General features: G+C 47.7%; 1 protein-coding gene across 17 annotated transcripts in view; it reads right to left on the bottom strand.

The window, feature by feature from the left end:
- LOC134140267 (adhesion G protein-coupled receptor L3) overlaps positions 1-20,803 on the bottom strand; it is a 186,744-nt gene that overhangs the window by 55,786 nt on the left and 110,155 nt on the right. For 13 of the 17 annotated variants that reach the window (XM_062575183.1, XM_062575177.1, XM_062575176.1 and 10 more), the window contains 3 exons: positions 16,637-16,822; positions 12,888-12,926; positions 133-316 (listed from right to left, as the gene is read on the bottom strand). In XM_062575183.1, coding sequence (XP_062431167.1) covers positions 133-316; positions 12,888-12,926; positions 16,637-16,822 — 409 coding nt within the window. The remainder of the gene's footprint in view (positions 1-132; positions 317-12,887; positions 12,927-16,636; positions 16,823-20,803) is intronic. The other 4 variants (XM_062575180.1, XM_062575182.1, XM_062575178.1 and 1 more) reach the window with 1 other exon arrangement.

Raw genomic sequence — 20,803 nt, 5'->3', positions numbered from 1 at the left:
TACGCAAAGTCTTTCCAATGAAAGCCTAAGACAGATCTCACCAGTTGCTCTCTAACTAGGAGCCAAGATTCGAGCCAGGCTACCCAGCCTTTGCCCCAGCTCTGGCTGCACATGCTGTTTACGGGCACTTACGGATGTTGTCGGTGTTTTCCCGGACAATGTCCGTCTTCAGCAGGTTATCGGCCAGCACAAAGGCGCTGTCCTCCACGGTGTCCAGCAGCTTGGTTGCCGCCCGCTGCTGCTCGCTGGCATTCAGGTCCCGCCACGCGTTCAGAGCCTGAGGCTGCAGAAGGTTATTCACCGTCTCCACCATGGCCTGCAAAGGAGAAGGACCGAGTAGGAAAGGGCTTTCACGGGCCTGAGAGCACCATTAAGGCTGCAGACACATATGCTCAACCCCCTCCTCCATGCACAGCAATTTATAGGAACAGGGCAGCACCCCACCTCCCCACCTATCGTGACAGCTTGCAACGGAGCTAGTCATTCATTGCATTGCATAGGAAGGGGAAAAATCTCGGGTTGTATTCTAAACGAGGCCGGGATCTGCAGCTCCAGGTTCAGAGTAAGAAGGAATTGGGGGTTAGGGAAGGAGGGAAGATGGGTAAATCACTAAGGCAATGTGCAGAAAAACAGATTTCAAAACTCATATGTGTCAAAGAGCACTGCTAATGTGCAGCACTGAAAAAAAAGACTTGGCAGTTGGGCTGGGGCGCCCAAGGAGGGCATCTAGTATCTGCACGGGCTGCCCTCTAGTGAACACTCCCCACCAGAACCTCTGGTAGGCTCTTACGAAGATGCAGAGAGTTTTGCTACTTATGTTTCTCGGTTCTTCCTTCATCCACAAAACCAGCAGGTGCCTTTAGAGCTTTAGATACGAAATCACACTTGAAATTGCTCCCGCCAGGAAGGCAACAACTCCAATGCCTCCCGCAGGGCACCTCATGCTCCAGGTTGCCACGGACAAAGAGCTCTCCCATGGAGAGCTTCCCACAGGTTAATTTGGATGCACACGAGGATCGCACGAAACCACACCAGTCTCACGATTTCTAAATTTCACCACTTGAGCCTACCCAATCTGACGTTTTTGCTTGACCCAAAGTCTCTGCCTAGTTACTAACCATAGCTGACTCAACTACCTGAAGCTAACATTTTTTAATGAAATCAGTTGGTTTCACTCTTGTGCAGGTGAAAGACACTTTAACAGTGCTTTCTTCTGCTGGTTAGTGTTTCCATAACTGTAGTGAGTAGCCATCAAGCAGGTTTGCCTCACAAAGAAACACCTCCACCGCCAATTAACAGTGACTGCAGAAAACAACTTTCCCTTTGGGATGAACTGCTCGTTCTTAATAATTTTCTATGTGCTGAAAGCGCATAAAACCCTCTGCCTCATTTCTGCATAGCAAAGACAGTCCCATGGGATGTGGACGTTTTGCAAGACTAGAGGATACACCATGGCTCACTTCCATGGAAATACTTCGTATTTACTCCTGACAGTACTGTTAAACCCATCAGTAGAAGGAGACATACGAAAAGAAGATAAGGCGTAGCCTGTTTTCTAGCAGAGCCCTGCAGAAGGTGTGTTACAAAGACAACATGACCTGCAGACTGGAAGGCATCCTGATTTGCAGTCACCAACCACACTGGTATACAAACGGGAGAATATAATCACATCAGTTCAGAGTTTGCTATTGTTACATCCAGGTGACCTGCAAGAATTTTCAATTACAGTGAAGTCCAAGGAGAAGCAAAGACCTGCCAGTGAGGAAGAGCCAGGTGCTTTTAATTCCAGAAAGACATTTCACTGAGATGATACCACGTGCGTTAGCATCATCTGAGGAAGCACAGTTCACTTTAATGTCATCTGTCCCTTACCACAGGTAGAGAATGGACATCTGAGTGGTTCTTTCCTAGAGCAACACCGCACTGACACCAAGCCAGTCCAGACGCACACACACAGGTGCACAGGCTAACATCAGACGTTGGCCATGGATCACAGCTCCCTGCTCTTGTATGCGATCCCAGTGCAAATTCTCTTCATATGCCAAAGACTTTTTACCCCTAAAGTCCTCAAGGTTGGAAGGTTTTTCATATCACCCTCCTCCTTTTAGAAGGCTGAGCCAGAATCAGGCTCTTTATACAGTAAAAAGCTCCTACTCCCCAACCCAAATTTATTCATGGCCAATTAACTTATTTGTTCCTGTGCCAAAACGCTCCTTTACCTTAAGCAGGTCTTCTCCCTCCCTGGCAGCTACTCCTCTGATCACTTGATTAACAGACAATGTTCCTCCTGAACGGGAGACCTGGCTTGGGCTTGTTTTCCCAAAGCATTGAGCAGCCAATACTTCAATGACTGTAGCAAATTGAAACGGCTGAAAAATCTTGAGGGACCATCCTTGAGTGCTACTGCCACCACTAGGTTAACGTAGCACTGACGTCAATGGCAAAACTCCCATCCATTTCCACAGGACCAGCTTTGCCACAGTTTGGGAGCCATTTTTTGGTGGTATCAGGCAGCAAAAATCATCTTGCTTTCAAGCCTTTACAACACAGAACTGGAATCCCTTTCTCCCTTGCTATTAATTGGAAGTTATTAACCATAAATCAATTGCTTAAAGTGATCATTAAACTGGTTTTCCTAAATACTTGAAAAAGATCATCTTAGCGTACTTGGTACATGCACCTAAAATAAACTGGTTACCTTTAATGCTGAAAAAGAAATACTAAAAATCCGTATCATTTAAGTATGCTGTTTTGGTATTCTAAAAGCTTAAAGGCCAACCTCTGCAGCTCTTAATGCCTTTCCGTAGTTTACTTTGGTAGCTTATCTCTTTATAGACTGGAAGTGTTACTCTTTTGCAGTGATTGGGTTCTATGCCTAGGGTTTTCTTACAAAGATCTCTTATTCATGGAAAGCAGAAAACGAGGGTTTTTCCTCTTTCAGTGTAGAACACAATGCAGAACACAATTTGTACTACTTTCATTTAGCTCAGCTACTAAAGAGGTCTTTAAATCTTTGCTAAAACAACATGCTGGATGCTTTTCTCAATATTTGAATGGTGGAAGGAGTTAGTCTTTGCAGCAGATCTAGCTCCTGGCTTCAAAGGGAAGGGGAATGCATATTTGTCTAAACATAGAGCAGATGACGAACTATTTGCGCTATGGCGACACATCTGCTGCAAAGATTTTCCCCCAGAAAAATTATTTTATCTTACGTGTATTTTTTTTTTAAACAAAGCACGCGTGCACATGTGTGCGTGCAATGTTTGTAAAAGAACATCAGCTAGGTAGGCCTTACGTGCCCCGTCTCCTGCCGCACACGTATTCCTGATCAAACAGGCGCTGCTGCGGTTAGCATCCTCTTGAAGTGGCTAACCTCAAACCAGCCACTTCGCGTCACTTTGGAATTGGGGTCTGATGCAAGTTCTGCAGAAAGATTCCCAAGGACTTTGGGTCAGACGTTTAGCGTAGATCTGCGCAAAGCTCGTACGACTGTCTTCTCTGGCATCACATCAGAGACGAATTTAGCCCATTGCTTTTCCCAGAGGGTCACTCCCCTCACCTGCCTCAGTGCATTAATCAAGTGTTCCCCGCATTATATTTCTGAGTGCAGCACTTCATTACAGCTGAGTGCTGCAGGCTGAAGCCAAGGAGATGAGGTGCTAATGAAATGTTTGCATTTTGGACAGGAGCTGAGGTAGGTGTTTAAATGAAACAAAACAGCTGTTAAAGCAACAGTGTCTCCGGAGAGAGAGAGATCCCAACTGGGAAAAGTTGGGTAGGAGAGCTCAAATTGCGGGAAGGCAGGCACGCAGGACAAGGACCGGCCTCGCCTTTGCATTTAAGCTGAGCCATCACAGTTTAGGTGGGTTTGGCACCTGCTCCAATTTCTTTGCTGTCTGATGAAGCAAACCTTAAGGAAGACCTCGGTCTCAAGCACTGAGGGACTCTCGCCTCTGTCTCACAGCACTGGTTTTCTTCTCTTCCCTTGCCCGATCCCTCTCTCAAACAATTTCCGAGGGAGCCAAAGGGCTCCTACGAGTCTCATGCAAAGTGAAAACATGTGGGGCTTCGGTCCTTTCTTTCCACGCCATCAGCTGCTCTAATACACCTCAACATCGCCCACAGCACGGCACCAAACCAATGCCATAGTTACTGCGGCTTACAAGAACGAACAGCACAGCTATGCCTATGTCCAGGGAGAAGGACAGCAGCAACTCAAATAACATCTACGAAAAGCTTTCACAAGTCATAGCTTGCTTTTTTGGAGCTTTGAAGCATGGACGAACCAGGGAACAAGTAGAAGGGAGCCTGAGAAGCCAACAGAGATGACTTTCTGTCTGCTGTCAGACCCCCAGAGATGTGTAGGTGTAGCTCCATTCTGACTACAAAATCAGGGTACCTATACAAGTGAAACCAAACCCCCTAAACTCAAGCCCACGTTTGTTCACAGAGAAGCCAAAGTAAGAACCAGGGCAGATAAAAGGTCCACAGAGCCTAACAGCCCATCTCCAACAGAGGCCAAGAGAAGAGCAAGAGCATGCCAAGCACGGAAGATAAATCCCTTGATGAGGATCCTCTTCTTTATGTGGTTACACAGCACCACAGAGTATATGTTCAACGTAAATAAATAAATGCTAATAATGTGTAGAGGAAGAACTTTCCCAAATAAGGGCAGTTACTCACCGTTTCTTGATTTTGTCCTGAGGTTACAAACAGGAACAAAATGTAAAACTTCCTTTTCAGACACTTACAAATTGGTATTAAAATATGTATTGTTAAAAGGCAACTAATTAGGAGTCCTACAGTAATTATACATTACTAAAAGGCTGATCCTACATATCCCATTGATTTCCTTTGTGACAGCTGCTTCATTCTGTAAAAACTGAACTTTGCTCGTTCATTTACTTTTATCTTCTGCCCCTCTAGAAACGTCTGGTGAGAGTGCCTGGCTAAGTGACACACAGCTTAAACCTACGAGTATGTGTATATCCACTGACACCACATCCATCTAGTTATCTATCGCTGTACTAGCACCCCAGGCACTTGGACAAAAGCTGTGTTTTGTAATGTAAAATCCACCTTTAATTGGGAATTGATGCTGGAGAACGCTAAGAGCTGTTGGACCCGTTCACCTCAAGGCTCTGGCTGCAGAGACTGGGAGCAGACTGGGCACTCACTAAAGCCGTGCTGCTCGTTAGCCCCTCACCGAGCAGACAGCTGGTGGAAGAACGGAAACGCCCAGAGGACTGGCAACGGGAGGACATTTTCAAGGGCGCGTGAGAAAATCCCGGTTCACACCACGCGGGTGCCAGCAGGCCCTACTGGTCAAGTTACGTTCAAGCTTTCAGTTTGTCCTCCTTTGCTAGAGAGAGCTCCTTACGATGGGGCCGAAAACATTTCACGCGTTATTTTGCCTGGGACCTAGTCCCATGACGGCAGCTCCGGGTGAACGAGGACAGTGGGGCAGGACATTCAAATACCCCTTTTGTCGCATCTATAATGACCATACACGCATTTTGTGACTTTGAAAGCCCTACCTCATCCTGCTAACACTTGCATTCCTTGACCTAATGGGAACACGTGACAAAAGGCAGCGTCACAGATTAGCGAGGAGGGAACGCTCAACGTTGGCCATCATCAAGGAAGCCGAGCATTGCACGGGTGCATCGAACTCCTGGCTGGTGTGTGAAATGAGCAGCGCTCGCACAGCTACCCTACACAAAAGACGCTTGCTGGCACAGCTTCGTCGAGAAAGACCGGCTCCCCCGCGGCGTGAACCACCATGCTAAGACCGGAGAGGACAATCGTGGCGCCTTAGACCGGCTTTGTGCTCTGAGGGTCTGATCCTGCCCAGGGGCCTCGGGGTGCTGCTCCTGAACAACCGCCTCATCGTCATTATGCAAAGCATGCAAAAACATCATTAGCCTGCTTGTTAACAGCGGCTTGAGGTTTTACAGCAAATCAGTGAAAAATGAAAGCACAAAAGCCCTTTCAGGTCTGCAGTGGGCAACGAAAATGAAAAACTCTACAGAGGGGCTTGCACTGAAATGTGGACACGGTTCAAGAATCGCAACATTTTCCTCTTTTTCCTATTGGAAATCAGTGATATTTTCTTCGGCTGGAAGTTGGGCTCTCACTGCTCCTGGGCATAAAAAGCGCTATTATGAGAGAAAATCCCATCAACTGCAAACGCCCTTGGTGCAGCCTGAATGGACGCTTCGGACGCGAAGCTCAGGATGGGCGTGTGGATGCGAGCATGCCAGGAGACCTCCTCTTGGCAAGGGTGCTGCAGAGACGGGGACCAGGCTCGGGACACGACTGGCCTTTTGTAGGTGGAAAATGTTCACGAGACTGTACCCTCTACTCAGGGAGCACAAGCAACCTGCTACGTGGGACTTCAGATCATAAATGGATGAGCACGTTACTGCTTTAGCTGATGTTCAGCAAGGAAAACACTGTTATGCTCTGTTTCTTGGCTGGGAACTGCCTTCAAATCCCTCTCTGTGGCTCTCCGCCTTCGCATGGTTTTCCTTTCTCTTCTAAATACAAATTAAAAGTTGTCTGCAGTCAAAACGCAAGTCGGGACGCTGGAGACAATTTCCCACCGGGAAGCCCAGACAGTCTCCAAGGCTTTTTCCAAAGCAATGAGGTCATCGCAAAACAATGGTAATAGTCACTGAAACGGGCCAGCATACATTTAGATCGTGTTTAGTCGAAAGGCAACGTGCGGTTAAAAATCAATAAATCAGTAATCAAATGTCTGCTGCTAGTCCCCTGCTCAGGAACGGTACCAGTGCAGAGATGGCCTGACTTTCGGCGTTGCTGGGAACGCTCTGCAACGAGAGCGAAGGCCCTGGCTTTTATTAAAACGAGGCCATCTACAAAACACTTAACTGTGGAATTAACGACCTAGTGCTAGGCATGCAAAGCTGGCGATCTTGGCCTTGAACTACCGAAAATCTCCCACTGGGAGCATGCAAAAAACAAGAGATCCGAGAAAGAGAACGAGGTTACAAATTACGGGTTACGGTTTTGCTTCGGTCGGTATACGAGGAAGAATATTTTAAAGTCAGGAAGGCATCTGTAGGACTGAAATAAAAGCATTGATTGGGAAGAAGGAAATAACACACGCTCCTTTTCATCTAACGAGATCCTCTCCGCAGAACAAGCCGAGAACTGCGTTTATGAATCATTTGGATTTGCTGTCCTACTGCTTGGGATTTGAGACTATCCGAGCAACGGCCAGAATAATTACAGAGGGGCCACGAGCAAAGCCGCAGAAGGAGCGGAAAGGAAAGCGGCTTGCGAACGGCAAGCGCTTCCTCGACGGGCTGTCCGGAGCCTTCACGCGAACGCCAGGAGCTCCGTCCCTTTCCTCCCGGTGACAAACCCAAGGCCGATGCTTTGATGCCTCCTCTCCCCTCTGCGGCTGCTGCAGCAGAAACGCGCAGGGGAGGGATTTCTAAATTTTTGTTTTCTTTTTTTCTCTCCCTCACTGACACAAATCAAGCGCCGGTCACTCACGCTGTGAAATATATTAAGTTCACGGAGTTTTAACAAAAGGCTACCAAAACCGCAGAAGCCCTGCGGCGGGTCCCGCTCCTTTCAGATGTCCCGTTAATTATATTAAACGAACGCGTGGGGCGCTTTGATGCTTGTGGGCAAACACCGAGCTCTCTCTTGAAGAAGGAAAAAGCTGCTAAAAGCGTCCCCTGTAGCTATAGTTAATACGCTACGTTGTACGCACGCCGCTAGCCAATTTATTCCAGCCGCTTTAGCGACGGACACCGAGCCTGGCAGGCTTGCGCAGAAGAGCGTCGGGAGTCGAGCGACGCGTGAACCACGCGCAGACCCCGAGCCGCTGCTTGACACGCACCGCGGAGCGCTTTGTCGGGCGGCCAATTAAGCCGAGGAGCTCGAAAATCCTCCTTAATTTGCCCCTTTCGGTATAAACGGAGGTTTAGAGCGAGCAAACGCGGCGTAATCCAATTTGCACTCTGCCGCAGGGCGCCGAGGGTCTTTCTCGTGGGCCTCGCGCAAGCGGGGACCGGCCAGGCAAGCAAGCGAGCAAGGGCGACAAGCAGAAACAAGCCCCTTCCGACACTCCTGGGCTGCGCCTCGGAGGCAACTTTTACCTGCTGAGAGCTACCAGGTTTGCAAAGAAAAGAAAACAAATCAAAACAGCTCCTCTTCTAATCGGCGCTGACCTTAGCGCCTTGAAAAGCAGAAAGCCTCTCGTTTTGGTTAGTGTAACAACTCAAAGGGCCCAACTCAAAGGGTCGTCAGCGTGAAGCTCTCAGATAACTTCTAGGAGAACCAGGACAACTCTGGACTGCAACCACCAGCAGTCTTTGCTAGCCAGAAGCTGCCAGCAGCTCAGGACGGGCTTCACGGGTGGCTCTGACGTTACCTGCAAAGCTCTCGTGATCTTCAAAGGGTGAGCAGTATCTCCATCACCTTCCCCATTTACTGCACAGAAAAGCCCAGAAACACAGCTCAGGGCGCGAGGCAAACAGCGTAACCCGGAGGCTGGTGGGAACCACAGCAGCAAATGCCATCAGAGGTGGCCAATGCTGCAAAATCCATGGACTGCTGCTTCCTCCTCTACCCCGCAACAAAACAGTCATTCGGTTCGGCTACTGCATCCGCTGCCCTCCAGCTCTGAAGCAACTGAGGTGGGCTTTAAAAACGATGACGACGAGCCAAAAAAGGAGGGGAGCCCCCAGGAAGTTTCTGCCTTCCAGGATCTGCATCTCAAGTGTAGAACACAGTTTCCTGAGGGAAGGGCTCTCCGGCCGACACCGCAAGGGAAGACATTGGCTTTGCATTGCCCCGAGCCACAAAACACAAGCAAAGCAAGGACCTTACCCCATACTTAGTAATCGGGTGCCCGGACGTCTCTGTGTCTCAGTCTACACGCCTGGAGTGGAGGGTACGAGGTGAACGGCTCCAAAACGAGCCTTCATCACAAGTTCTGTTTCCAGTTACTAAATCTTATGGCAAGCTCTTCTTTGTTTTTCCCGTACTTAAGTTTTCCGTGTTCAAATGGCATCCTTCACTACAATATCTAAGCATTCAGATTTTTTTTCCCCCCTTTACTACCCTACCTCAGCTCCCGGCGGCCAGGGGAGCTGCACCCATGGCGTTAGACAGCCAGGCAGCTGAGAAATAGCGAGCAAACATCACTTGCCGCAGGGGACAGGAGAAATCTGTGACATCAAAAGCTGCTTCATGGTCCCCGAAAGATGAAAATTCACATTTTCTACACCTCTTGTGCTTCGCTTTAGGGAGAAGTGTTTTGGGAAAATGCACAAATATCAATTCTGACTGCATGCTGGGGGATTCTCGCCCGCTTACGTCGCAGACGAGTCACCAAGACGCGAAGCGGACGTATCACCCGCGGTGACTCACCCTCCAGCGCCACGACTTTGTCATCCCACCCCCAAAATAGCATGTCAGGAATAGAACATTACCCAAAGGTGGGCAGGAGGAGGAGAGGAGAACGCAGCCCAAGCGGGTGCCGGTTCAGCTATCTTTAGCCACTAAAAGGCCAGGCATCTGGTCCGAGCTCTCCCTCGTCAGCCAAGGCGGAAAAGCACCTTCCCCCGGCAATTCACCCCGTCAATCTTAGACGCCCACCTTACGGGATGAGCCACGTCTTCGAGCGACCCAAACCAGCTCACTTGGGCTGCAGGCTCCACTAGAGGGTTAATGCTCGGAGGAGCTGAAGCTTACACATCTGCCCACCCGGGGGGTACGGCCCACCTTCTCGTTTTGCATCTGCACGAGATCTGGGCTCTCTATGCAGCCGTAGTCCTAAATACTCTCTCAAATAACACACAGATGTGCAATTCAGCGGAAATGAGTGAAGTTCGGTGGAGGCTACTGCGGTTCGCTAAAGAGCCTGGACACCTCACATGCGCAAAAATGGTAATACGACTCAACGTGGCCACATTCGACCAACAAGGCTGTCGTTGTCTTGCTCTCTTCATAGAGGAAACCATCCTCCAGCAACCTTTGAGCTCTGCAAAATAAAGCTTCCTTGGTCAGCTAGGCCTGTCTAGTTGATCCTCACTATTATGAATTAAATCCTGTACGACAGTTGCTTAAATATCACTGTGATTTTCAAATCCCCAGGCAGCTGTCTAGTCATTATTACATTAATATGCATTTGTCATGTCACCCATTGGTTGCTCTTTATCGGACTTTTAAGAGAAAAAAGATATTTTACTACATTCACAGCTAAAGGAGGAGCATCCATAACCTCTGTCTCCAGTAAACAAAATCCCCGAGCTTTTAACTCAACAAACATTATGACATTTTACAGACAAATTAAATCAATATTTGTTTTAATTACGAAATTACCCAGAGAGATAAGATGACAATCCGATACTGTATTCCCAAAGTCTCACATTTGAATAAATTACAAATTTCCAGTTCAGTTTTGCTCCCTGTTTTTGTTCATTTAGTCTGAGCTCAAGAGGACTTTATATCTCAATTGTCACAGGGGCTCTCTCATGACTACTTATTTTGTCAGCGCAAGGAAAGAGCTAAAACCAGTATTAGCAATTACCATCTTCCCAATCACTCCAAATCCACCTGTTTTCAATTGCATTTTTGATGCAATTTTGTTGCAGGACATCTCGTATCTAACGTCTACACAGGGTTTTCCTTTAGGAAGGACAGGACCAAAGCTACCCTTCCAGGCATGCGCGATGAATTCAGTTTGGGATCCTCTCCAAGCTGATCAGCACAAGCTCATCACTTCAGCAAGGCTGCAAACTCAGTTTCTCTGCCCTCAGTGGCATGTTTCCCAGGGACTTTCCACCTCCCACGGACTTCAAGAGGTCCAGGATTTCACCATCTAAGACTTGTTGCAGAAGTTCTGCTAAATTGCTTCAGTCGGTCTAACTACTTCACTGCGTGGTAAAGGGTAAGTGGCCTGTAATGGCAATATCTGCAGTCACACTTAATTGATATTACAGACACTCTCCCCCACAAGATTTTTTGATGACTTCAGCTACATGACTTTCCAAATGGAAACATAACGTATGAAAATATGCCTAGATGCATTATTCTAGCTCCATATAATACAAAGCAGAGCTGAAAAGGTTCACCTAGGTCACCTACCTCATTCTTCAATTCCTTCGCTACAGGACTGTCCTCTTTTACCAGCTTTGCCAATATTTCGCCTAAATGACTCAGGTAATAAGCTTTCATCACCTTTTGTCTGGCAAAGAGGTAGGGGCATGATTAATGTTTAAACACACAAATAGCCTTTCCAAACAAAAAGGGAAAGAGTCCTTGAAACCAGGGACAGGCTTAAGCCTTCACAGAAGTGAGGCTTTTATAAATTTCTAGCTTTCTGTAGAGTAGATTAAATCCACTATTCACTACTGCTTGAAAGAAGACAAAAAGACCAGGATGGTGCATCTACTGTTTGTAGAGTGCATCTACATTGCTAGGGAAAAGTTCACTACAGGTCAGGTAGGTCCACCTAAAGGAGCATGGGTCTTGCACCTGGAGTAACACTCCCGTTGAGAGAGAGGTATGCCACCTGAACATGCACCCGTGGTCCCTGATGGGTTGTCCATCCCATGGGCAACTGGCCTCAGCAGGTCCCCAGTGCTACCAGTAGCCAAACAGCTAGCCTGGGAGTGAGCACTCGGGGTCAACTTTCCTTAAAACGCTAGTTATCACCTTCTCCGAGATCTGAAAGGAGGTCGGTCCCAATGGGGGATAACAACTCCATAACTCATCTTGATCGATGAACGTGCATGGAGGATGAGAGACGGTTTCCTCTCTGCCAAAGAGGGGGGCAGAGAGACTACCAGCAAGGAGGAGAACAGCTTTAGGGTTAATGCCCCAGAAATCTAAGCTGTCCAATCCCACGCACTGAACGAGGTGGGTGCTCACCAAATAAAGTCAGTACTGGCTGTAGGAAGGTGCGCTCCATAGAAAACTTCAGAGCACATTGAGAGCGCATTGCTAGCTCCCTGCAGAGACGCGGGTTTCACATTTACACCTTGGTGAGTTACACACTTATAAATAACAACCAACCACCCGCAAGCACAACATCAAAGTCGGCAAACTAAGAGGCACAGAAATTAGGAGGTAAAACGTTCACGCTTCTTAGAGCAACATTAACTCACCTGTATCGCACAAACAATTTTTATACAAAAGTCGCTGGAGCAAGTGCTATAAAGCAAGGTGACAGGATAAATGTAATGGCACCTCACTCCCGTAGTGGCTACACGCAGGTCTCTTAAAACCACGGGACCATCTTGTTCACTGAAAACATGATGTAAGGCTGCAAAAAGCAGGCTGCAGCTGGGTGAACTTTAGGGAAAGTTCTGTTCTTAATTCTAAATTTAGTTTGCGGCGCACTCCTCCTTCCCACATCCTTCTGTGAGGACACGCTGCATTTCATTACGGTTCTGCCTCCTCCCTCGTGCCAAGTGCTGCAATTTGGAATTGCTTCTACATTTGCAAGCCTAAGAGGAGAAGGAAAAGCACGGAAAACGCACGTAGCAATTACTCTTCGGGAATGACAGTGACATTGCAAATAGAAGTTTTGCCTTCTTTCATTGCAGGTGTCCACGCTGTCTTGCTTATGAGGGAATGGACCTTCTCATCTCTCTCCTTCAGTTCTTCCCGTTTTCTGATTCAGAGTTTTTGCTCTGAGTTTTCTTTCAGGCCTGTGAGCAACGGGGCAAGTGGTGGCGGTGGTGAGGCCGAATAGTGAAATTATCACGTTATCCTGTAACCTTGACTTTAGAACTTGCTGCCGCAAAGACGGTAACAATCAGACGCACAGAGACAAGACCCGCTTCACCCAGTCACATTCAGTCAAACAACTTGACAGGCATGAAAAACGCAAGAAATACCTGGACATAGGCCCTGCAAGAGCGCTCCCTTTTCTGAAGCTGAGTCCACAAAGACAGCAGATTAAAGACAGAATAGAAAAAACAAGTTAGTGACAGAACAAGGGGAGAAAAAAATTGAAGAAAACGCCTAGGCAAAAACCTCATTTCTCTTTTAAACAGCTCCTAGAAACAAAACAAACCGAAGGAAGCGTGCAGGTTAGGCAGCAGTGGAAGGCTGGAAGGATCGGCTGCAGAAACATGGGTTAGTCCTTTTTCAGTAAAGCACAGACCGGGAACTTTGCGAGAGCGGCTGTTAGATGGTAGGAGACATGGAAATGTAGTGGAAGTGCTCAAGAGACTACGTTTTCCTTACAGCTCTGAAATCACCCCTGGCATTTCCATGCCAAACGAGGCTGGAAAGGACGGGGCTGATCCTCAGCTACATCAGGGGAGCACAGGCTCAGCAATGAGGCGGTGCTGACAGCATCAAAGCACCAAATCGGCCTGGGGCTAGCAGGACCACTTCCAGAGAGCAGTATGCGGCAGCTAGGACTGCAGTGTGGACTCTCCTAAATGAATACATCTGAATATAAACCCTGAATATATCCAGTCCAGTTGCTAGCTCAAGCCAAAGCCCTTGGTGCTGTGCTCTCACTGCTCTTCAGGGCTGTTTTCCAGGCCCATCTCATATCAAGTTGTGCTTTCCTGTGTAAGGTTGCCCCAGAGAGGTTGTGGAGTCTCCATCCTTGGAGATCTTCCAAAGCTGCCTGGACACGGCCCTGGGTAACCTGCTCTAGGTGACCCTGTTTGAGCAGTGGGGTTGGACTAGATGATCCCCAGAGGTCCTTTCCCACCTCAATCATTCTGTGATCCTGTAATTACGGGGCCTAAATACGTTATATGCTGAATGGTCGTTTAATGAAGAATCCCACCTCTTGAACAGCAGCCACATTAAGGCTATGCCTTGCTAGGCACTTGCATGCCTCCTGCCTGATAACTGTGCTTAAGTGCGTCATAAAATTCAAGCAGACACTTATTTACCTCCACGGCACTTTCCGAGCCGTCTGCAGGAGTGAGCTAGACATGAGACCCCTCTGCGTCAGTGCAACGAAACCTTGCAAAATCAGGTCGCACAGAGCCACGGCTTTGGCTGGTTTTGTTTTTGCTGATGCGCCTGGGTTAGAATTACGCATCACGAGAGATTTGGGGTAAGTTGTGCTCTCAATTTGCAGCAATGAGTTCCCACTACATTCCCCCCCACCCCCACGCAACTGAGAGCCAAATTTGTCCCCCGGAGTCCTGAGGAGCTGCAACAACCAAAATACACCCAGCTATAATGCAATGCCTAATTTCCACTTTTAATTCATCAATTTGCAGCAGCAGAAATCATCCTCTGGATAAACTTGGCCAGTATGAAGACTTTACAGAAGCAAAGAGAGATCAAAGAAAGCCTTGCTGAAAATTAGAGATATCCACTCGGGGGTCTCACCAGCCTGCTAAGGAACAATTACTACCTTAATTAAGCCAGATCCAGTGGAAAGCGTAAAGTTTTTAGTGATAGCAAAGTGGCTGCTGAAAGAGGATGGCTTTTATCAATTCCGATTATGCCAGTTTATTTCAATTAATTATGCATCAGTTTGTAAAAAAAGGAAAAAAAACCACAAAACAGCACAGGTGACTACTTTCAGATGGAGTATTAAGGCAAATCGCCAGCACATTTCCTTCTATTGATTAAAAGAATATTTTAATGGCTATTGCTTACTACATTTCTTCTTTTTGACTAAACAGCGCTAAACAAAACTCTTTGCGAATAACTTTCTTCCCTATTCTTCTCCTTCCTGGAAATACTCTTGATCAGCGAAGGGGAAAATGGAGCCATAACTCCGCTGCCTTTTGTTTGCCCAATCCTACTTCCAAGCTGAATTCATGCATTCTTAAACGAACACAGAGCAGTTGCTCTTCTAAAGAATTAAGTGGGGAATGAGAGCAAGTAAATTACTGAGCCTGTCGCTTGGCTCAGTGGCTCGCATCGCTGTTTTGCAGGGCTCCACGCGGTCCAGAATTTTAATGCGGAGAATTGATTTGCAGGAGGTGCTGGTGGTGCTGGAGGGAAAGCCGGGCGTGAGGGGGACCGGAGGAGCCATGCCCTCCCTGCCGCGCCACCCCGTCTCACGCCAATGGGGGACATCACCTCGGCGGCAGGAATTAAAAAAAAAAAAAAAAGAAAAAAAGAGAAAAAGGAGAAACGGGGGCTTGCCAAACGGAAGTGACACAGCGTTGGGTGGACCTAGGGAGTATTTGGAGGAGCAAGCGGACGAAAATCATGGAACTGGTTAGCGCGTGACATTAGTTGCCGGTTTTACCTGGTGCCGCCGTCGTTTCATAACGAAGAACCACGGTATGATTGTAACAGACAATGTTATGCTGATGTAACGGTTAATACAATTATTACCTACGTTGTTATAAAATAGCTGGAAGCAGCACTAATTAAAAGCATCAGGATAACCCAATTCTCAGCACATGCAAAGCACAGGATACACAGGACTTCGGTTCCCAGGCGGCTGTAACATTAAACAATCCAGAAGCCCTTTACATTTAAAACAGCATAAATCTACGATAATAACTTACAACAAAATAGCAACGTTACTTCTCTGAAAAATACTGCTTTTTAGAAGGTTTAGCTGGGATCATTTATTCCTTGCGTAACCTCGGGACCAAGCTCTGCTCTCGCCTGAGTGGTGCCAGGGCCATGGGAGCCAGCGTGGCAGCTGAGAGCAAAATTTGGTACCTTATTTGAACAACGAGGTGGCCAATACAGCCCTGGGCTCGTAGCCGCAGGGCTCGGCCACGCTTCGCTCTCATGACCAGGCCCACGCAATTCCCCAGCTGAATCCGATATAAGCTGTCATCCATGCATTTACTGGAGATTCAGGGATACAGAGGGCCTCGGAGGGGATGGGAACCCTCAACTTTTAAGGTACTCTTGCGAACGCCACAGCTGACATTGCCTCCACAGCTTCGAGCATCTTTAATATACCAAAATGCCACTTAATTCTGGAAATGACAACAGGTCTCATAATTCTTCTCCTCCAGAGGGCACGGCAACCACATCGTCGTCACGTGAGAAGGTGCTTCTGGGCCGAGTCACGCATAAACATTAAGAAGGCCCCTCCAGTATTAAGCCATCTTAAGTACTTTAAATGTAAACGCACCAGCATCTGATGCACCTTCAGTAAATGTACCTCAGGTGTAAATAAATGTTTCTCTCTGGTTTTATTTGTTCACATGCATGCATGGAAGTGCCCATTTGACCTTTACATCCAGCATCTTGTAATAGTACGAGATAAAAAAAAAAATCAAAAATCCAAACTCTCTCGGGGGCTTTAAATATTCAGATTGCCTGGCTTATATTATATGTCATTTCACAGACGGATTCAGCACTGGACTAACTGCTGAATCCAAATTAATCGCTGTGGCATCACTCGAATGAGTCTCATCCGGCAGTACGAGAGCTGAGACCAGGATGAAGCACCTGGAGCTCACCTACCTATCTGTCAAGGGGGGTACAGGTCCCAGCGCCACCAGCATGCTTGGCGTTCACAACCCTGGCCTTCCTTGGCAAAATAAGATTACCGTGCAAACGAAAAGCTGCCAGGCGCTCTTGTCTACCGAGCAAGAATCCACAGCCCCAAAACTCGTTCAGCAAGACCTCTCCAGAGAAAGCCAACTGCCTCTTTAGTCTACATCTTCCCGAGGCCCTTCGTCCTCACCTTATTTAAGCTGCGTGCGGCGCTGTCTTTCCCGCCGGGCGTCAGGTTGCGGAGCTGCACGTCGAGCAGGTTCACCAGCTGGACCATGGCGGACACCGAGTAGGTGATGTCCCCGGCGTACAGGTGGTTTCTCGTGTGCTCGGCGAGCTCCCTGGCAATGTTGGCGGCCATCTCCCCCGACTTCATCTGCAGCGGGCACAAGGGAGGAGAAGATTGTCCCCAGCTGTTAGCGTGACATTGCTCCAGGCTCTCCCAGCCCCACAGAATCACAAAACAGTCCAGGGAAAAAGGAGAATTTATAGAGGATTGCCTACAAATTAAGCTACTGCTTCTCCGTCAGGCTAAATGACCAGCTCAGCTGAGCTCTTCATATGAAATTTCCAACGGTCTTATCTGTCAATAGTTAGAAATTTGGTATTTCTCTTGTTCCCTCAAATTCTGGTGCTTATTATAAGAGCGAGGTTATAGGGAAAGATAGCAGGCAGAGCTTCCACCTCTCAGTAAATCAATTAGCTCAGTTATAAATGAATATCTTGCTTCCATCAGTTTGACAGCAACCGCCCATCCGATTTAATGAAACTGAGGTGAAGATATTCACATGCCCACCTTCAAAGGATTAAAACCTACGATGGTATAGATAAGACAAATAAAAGCAATAAGGTATTGCTTTTCCCGTTAGAGCACGGATAACTTGCATGCAAAAATGCGTGTAGCTTGTGTTGCTACACACAAGCCTAACGCCACAGAAAGCAGGCCCTGTTCTACCAGCTGCCTGCGGTTGCCCGTGCTCCTAAGCAGCTAAAGAAAGCCGCGCTTCAACGCACTCCTAAACAAGAGGAAAGCCAACACTCCAAAAACTGCTTGCAAAACAAAGCAATTCTACTACGACCAACTAAATGCCCCCAACTAAGCGGCATTTGAAGAAATGCCCAAGTGAGTATGTGTTAATCTCCAACCCTGCAAACTCCCGGGAGACCAAATAATTTGCCCAAACTTATTTCATGCATCGAGATTTGCTGAAAAACGGGAACGTGCCATTGCCTTGGGATAGCGCGTGCAGCTGAGCGGTGCTGAAGCTCTTTCCCAGCACCAAAACTCACTTCTAAACCTCTCCATCATCACCCAGAAGACGCAGCTACAGGTCACTGCAACGTTGCTGAGCCACTCCTTCTGCAGCAAGCACCACCAGACCTCCAAATAAATACAGGTCTATATATATATGTGTGTGTGTCTACATCTATATATATATGTGTATGTGTATATATATACACACACACATTGCTATACCTGAAATCCCATTGTGCAGCAGTTTGCTAATGTTTTCCTAGTTGTACCACTGTCTTCTGTCTTCTTAAAACTGAAAGGACTGTAAAACAATTGCTGTTGGATAGCAATTGTTTTATACAACAGCAATAGATATTGCTGACTTTTTCATAAGCTTTTGGGAATGGAAATAGGGAGTTTTGCCTGGACAGGCTAACAGCAAGCTTCCCTGGCAGCATCGTTCTGTTTTTTTCCTACGTTTCTCAGCGGGAACCGTCTGCGGAAGAGGGCACCAGAATACAAACTGAGAGCAATTGCGGAGAAGGAGTGGACACCGCAGTGGTGTGGCCCGCAAAACTTATCTCGCTGTCTTGAGCCCTAAAACTTATCTGCTCTTTCTCACCATATTGACTGCTCCATTTGGCAGGCCAACACGAACAAAAAGGCATCTCTTCTTTCAGAGCCTGAGCCTTGTGGTGCTTCTTCTCCTGAAAAGCACCCACAACCGAAAGCCACAGTGAGGAAAAGACTTTCAGACAAACCGCGTGCTGTGCAAAGGCTGGTACTGATGAAAGCAAGAGGTAAAGCAAACAGTCTAAGGCTGAACGTATGACCTCATGATGAGGATGGTGCAATGTATCCAAAGATGACCTTTTTGCTTCCTTTTACTGCCTGACTCTAGAAATAACCCACGTAGCAGTGCATAATTCAATAGCGCTGGCAAGTTTATTCTCCTGCTACGTTACGAGGGCATAGTAGGCACCAACAATAAAGTTAAAAGTAAATGTCAGGGGGCCAATGAATTGCTGAAGCAGACATTTGTTCTGATCTTCCATCAAGCACAATAACTCTAATGGAAGCTAATAGAGGGTTGTAAAACCTAATACTATGATGCAAGTGGGCAAACACCCAGCGTACAGTCAGAGCTCAGCGGGAGAAAGAAAAGAAATAAGTAGTAATCCTTACCTCACTACAGAAACATGAAAGCAAGCATGCCCGTCCCCTAACAGCTTCTCCAGCTTCACTGCAATCCCTACAGGGGACCTATCACCCATCTTCTTGAGCAGCTTGGACCCAGCAGGGGATTTTTGAGAGACAGAAGCAGATGAAGAGCAAAGACACAGTGAGTAGGTACGAGCCCCAGCTGCCAAAGCGGCGTTTCTGCCAATTTTGTGAGCTATGCCGCAACCGCGGAGGCTGCGGGATGGTTGGCCAAGGAGGCACAGAACGCTGGGGAGGAAGGAGAGCTGAGATGCTGGGTGCAAACTTCTCCCTGCCGTTGCGTCATGGCTTACCTACCTGTTCCTCTACCTACCACCACAGCAGCAAGCGGAGGAACTGGCTTTGCTCTAGAGCAAGAAGGCTCCTCTCCCAGCTTGAGAGAGCTGCCAGAGTGGACCATGAGGCAGTCCAGTCCTGCAGCAGGCTTGGGGCAGCGAAGCACCCCAAGATGCAGCAGGGACACGAGACCTCAGCACTCCTTTACGGAGATAAATCAGACCCCTCCTCTAAGCGCAGTGACGACCTCCCAGCCTCCGGCTCAGGCTGGGAAACCACGACGTAACTGGGAATTTCACAAATAACTTAAAACCAGTGTTTGCGATACGGATCCTACTGAATGCAAATCCCAACACAAGCGCCCCACAAACTCTGGCAGGGCTTTCCTCTCCAAAGTCGCTCACGGAAAGGCTTGACCCTTTGTAGTGTCTCTTCATAGCACTTGGGCCACGCAGTCCCAAGAAGCCAACAGATCCCTGCTCAGGCACCAAAAGTTGGATCCAGAGCTATGTGGCAGCTTCTCCTAGTCTTTCCACTGAGTGGCAGAAGGTTCCCAAAGCTGAACATGGCTGAATTCTTCCAGAAAAAGCATACCAAAAAAAAAAAAAAAAAAAAAAAAAGTCCAGTCCCAGTTGTGGCCTGCTGGACACTTCCAAAAATCTGGCTCTTCAATTTTAGCCAGCTTTGAAAGTGCCTAACAAATTAAACGGAACTCATTCGTTGCGCAAATGATAGCTGCGGTTTCAAATAAAATAAGCCTAACCTTGGTGGAGATTTCATCAGTGCAGGCTATTATTTCCCTCTGCCAGTGGCTAACGGCCTAGCCATCTTCACCGAGCAGCAAGAGGTCTCCCAGCTGCCTGGGTGAATTATGACGAGAGTAAGTAATATTAACCCCTCCAGCGTAAGTACGTGGGTCATAAAACAAGAGCTGCACAGCTGCTAGCGGCAGCAAAAGCAATCTTTATTAATCAGGCAGCCTGATGGGGCGCCGGGAGAGCTACTCACCCTCCTGCAGGGCACAGAAGGGCCACCGGCTCGGTAACGGCCGTGCCGGAGCAGCCCCGTGGTAATTAACATCTTTCCCTCTTTTTTGGTGAGGGACGAGTATAAATACACGTTATGCCTGATAGGGTGATTAGGAGGGCACACACTAGCGATTCACAGGTTAACATGGGCGACGGGGAGGAGAAAAAGTCTCTTCTGGAGAGGTTGCACCATCCCGCTGCTCAGCTCACCGGGAGCCTGATGTTTCCACCACCCAGCGGCAGAGCTAGCAGGTACCTCCAGGGCTCTCCTACTTTGGTTATTAGGAGCGAATAGATCTGCACAGACTGCTAATAAGAAGGATTCAGCCCACAGACGCTGTGGCGTAAACACACATCTGGTCTCTGGAATGAAATCAGCTGAAAGCACCACTGTGCATTAATAACAAAAACGCTCAACATATTGCCACCAAATGAGCTCTGCTTGTCTTGAACGTCTATTGTCACATGTTAATGCACTTCTAACACTGATAAATGATGAAGTGCTACAAAACATTCATCAAGGGACTTAAGACTCAAAAGATAAGCATTACTGCAGCATTGTTTTCTATTCCATCAGCCCTTTTACAGCTTAGGAATA

Source organism: Rhea pennata, chromosome 4 (genome assembly GCF_028389875.1).
Source record: "Rhea pennata isolate bPtePen1 chromosome 4, bPtePen1.pri, whole genome shotgun sequence".
NCBI lineage: Eukaryota > Metazoa > Chordata > Aves > Rheiformes > Rheidae > Rhea > Rhea pennata.
The sequence above is the reverse complement of the archived record's forward strand: the minus strand, read 5'-3'. Positions and strand labels throughout refer to the sequence as shown.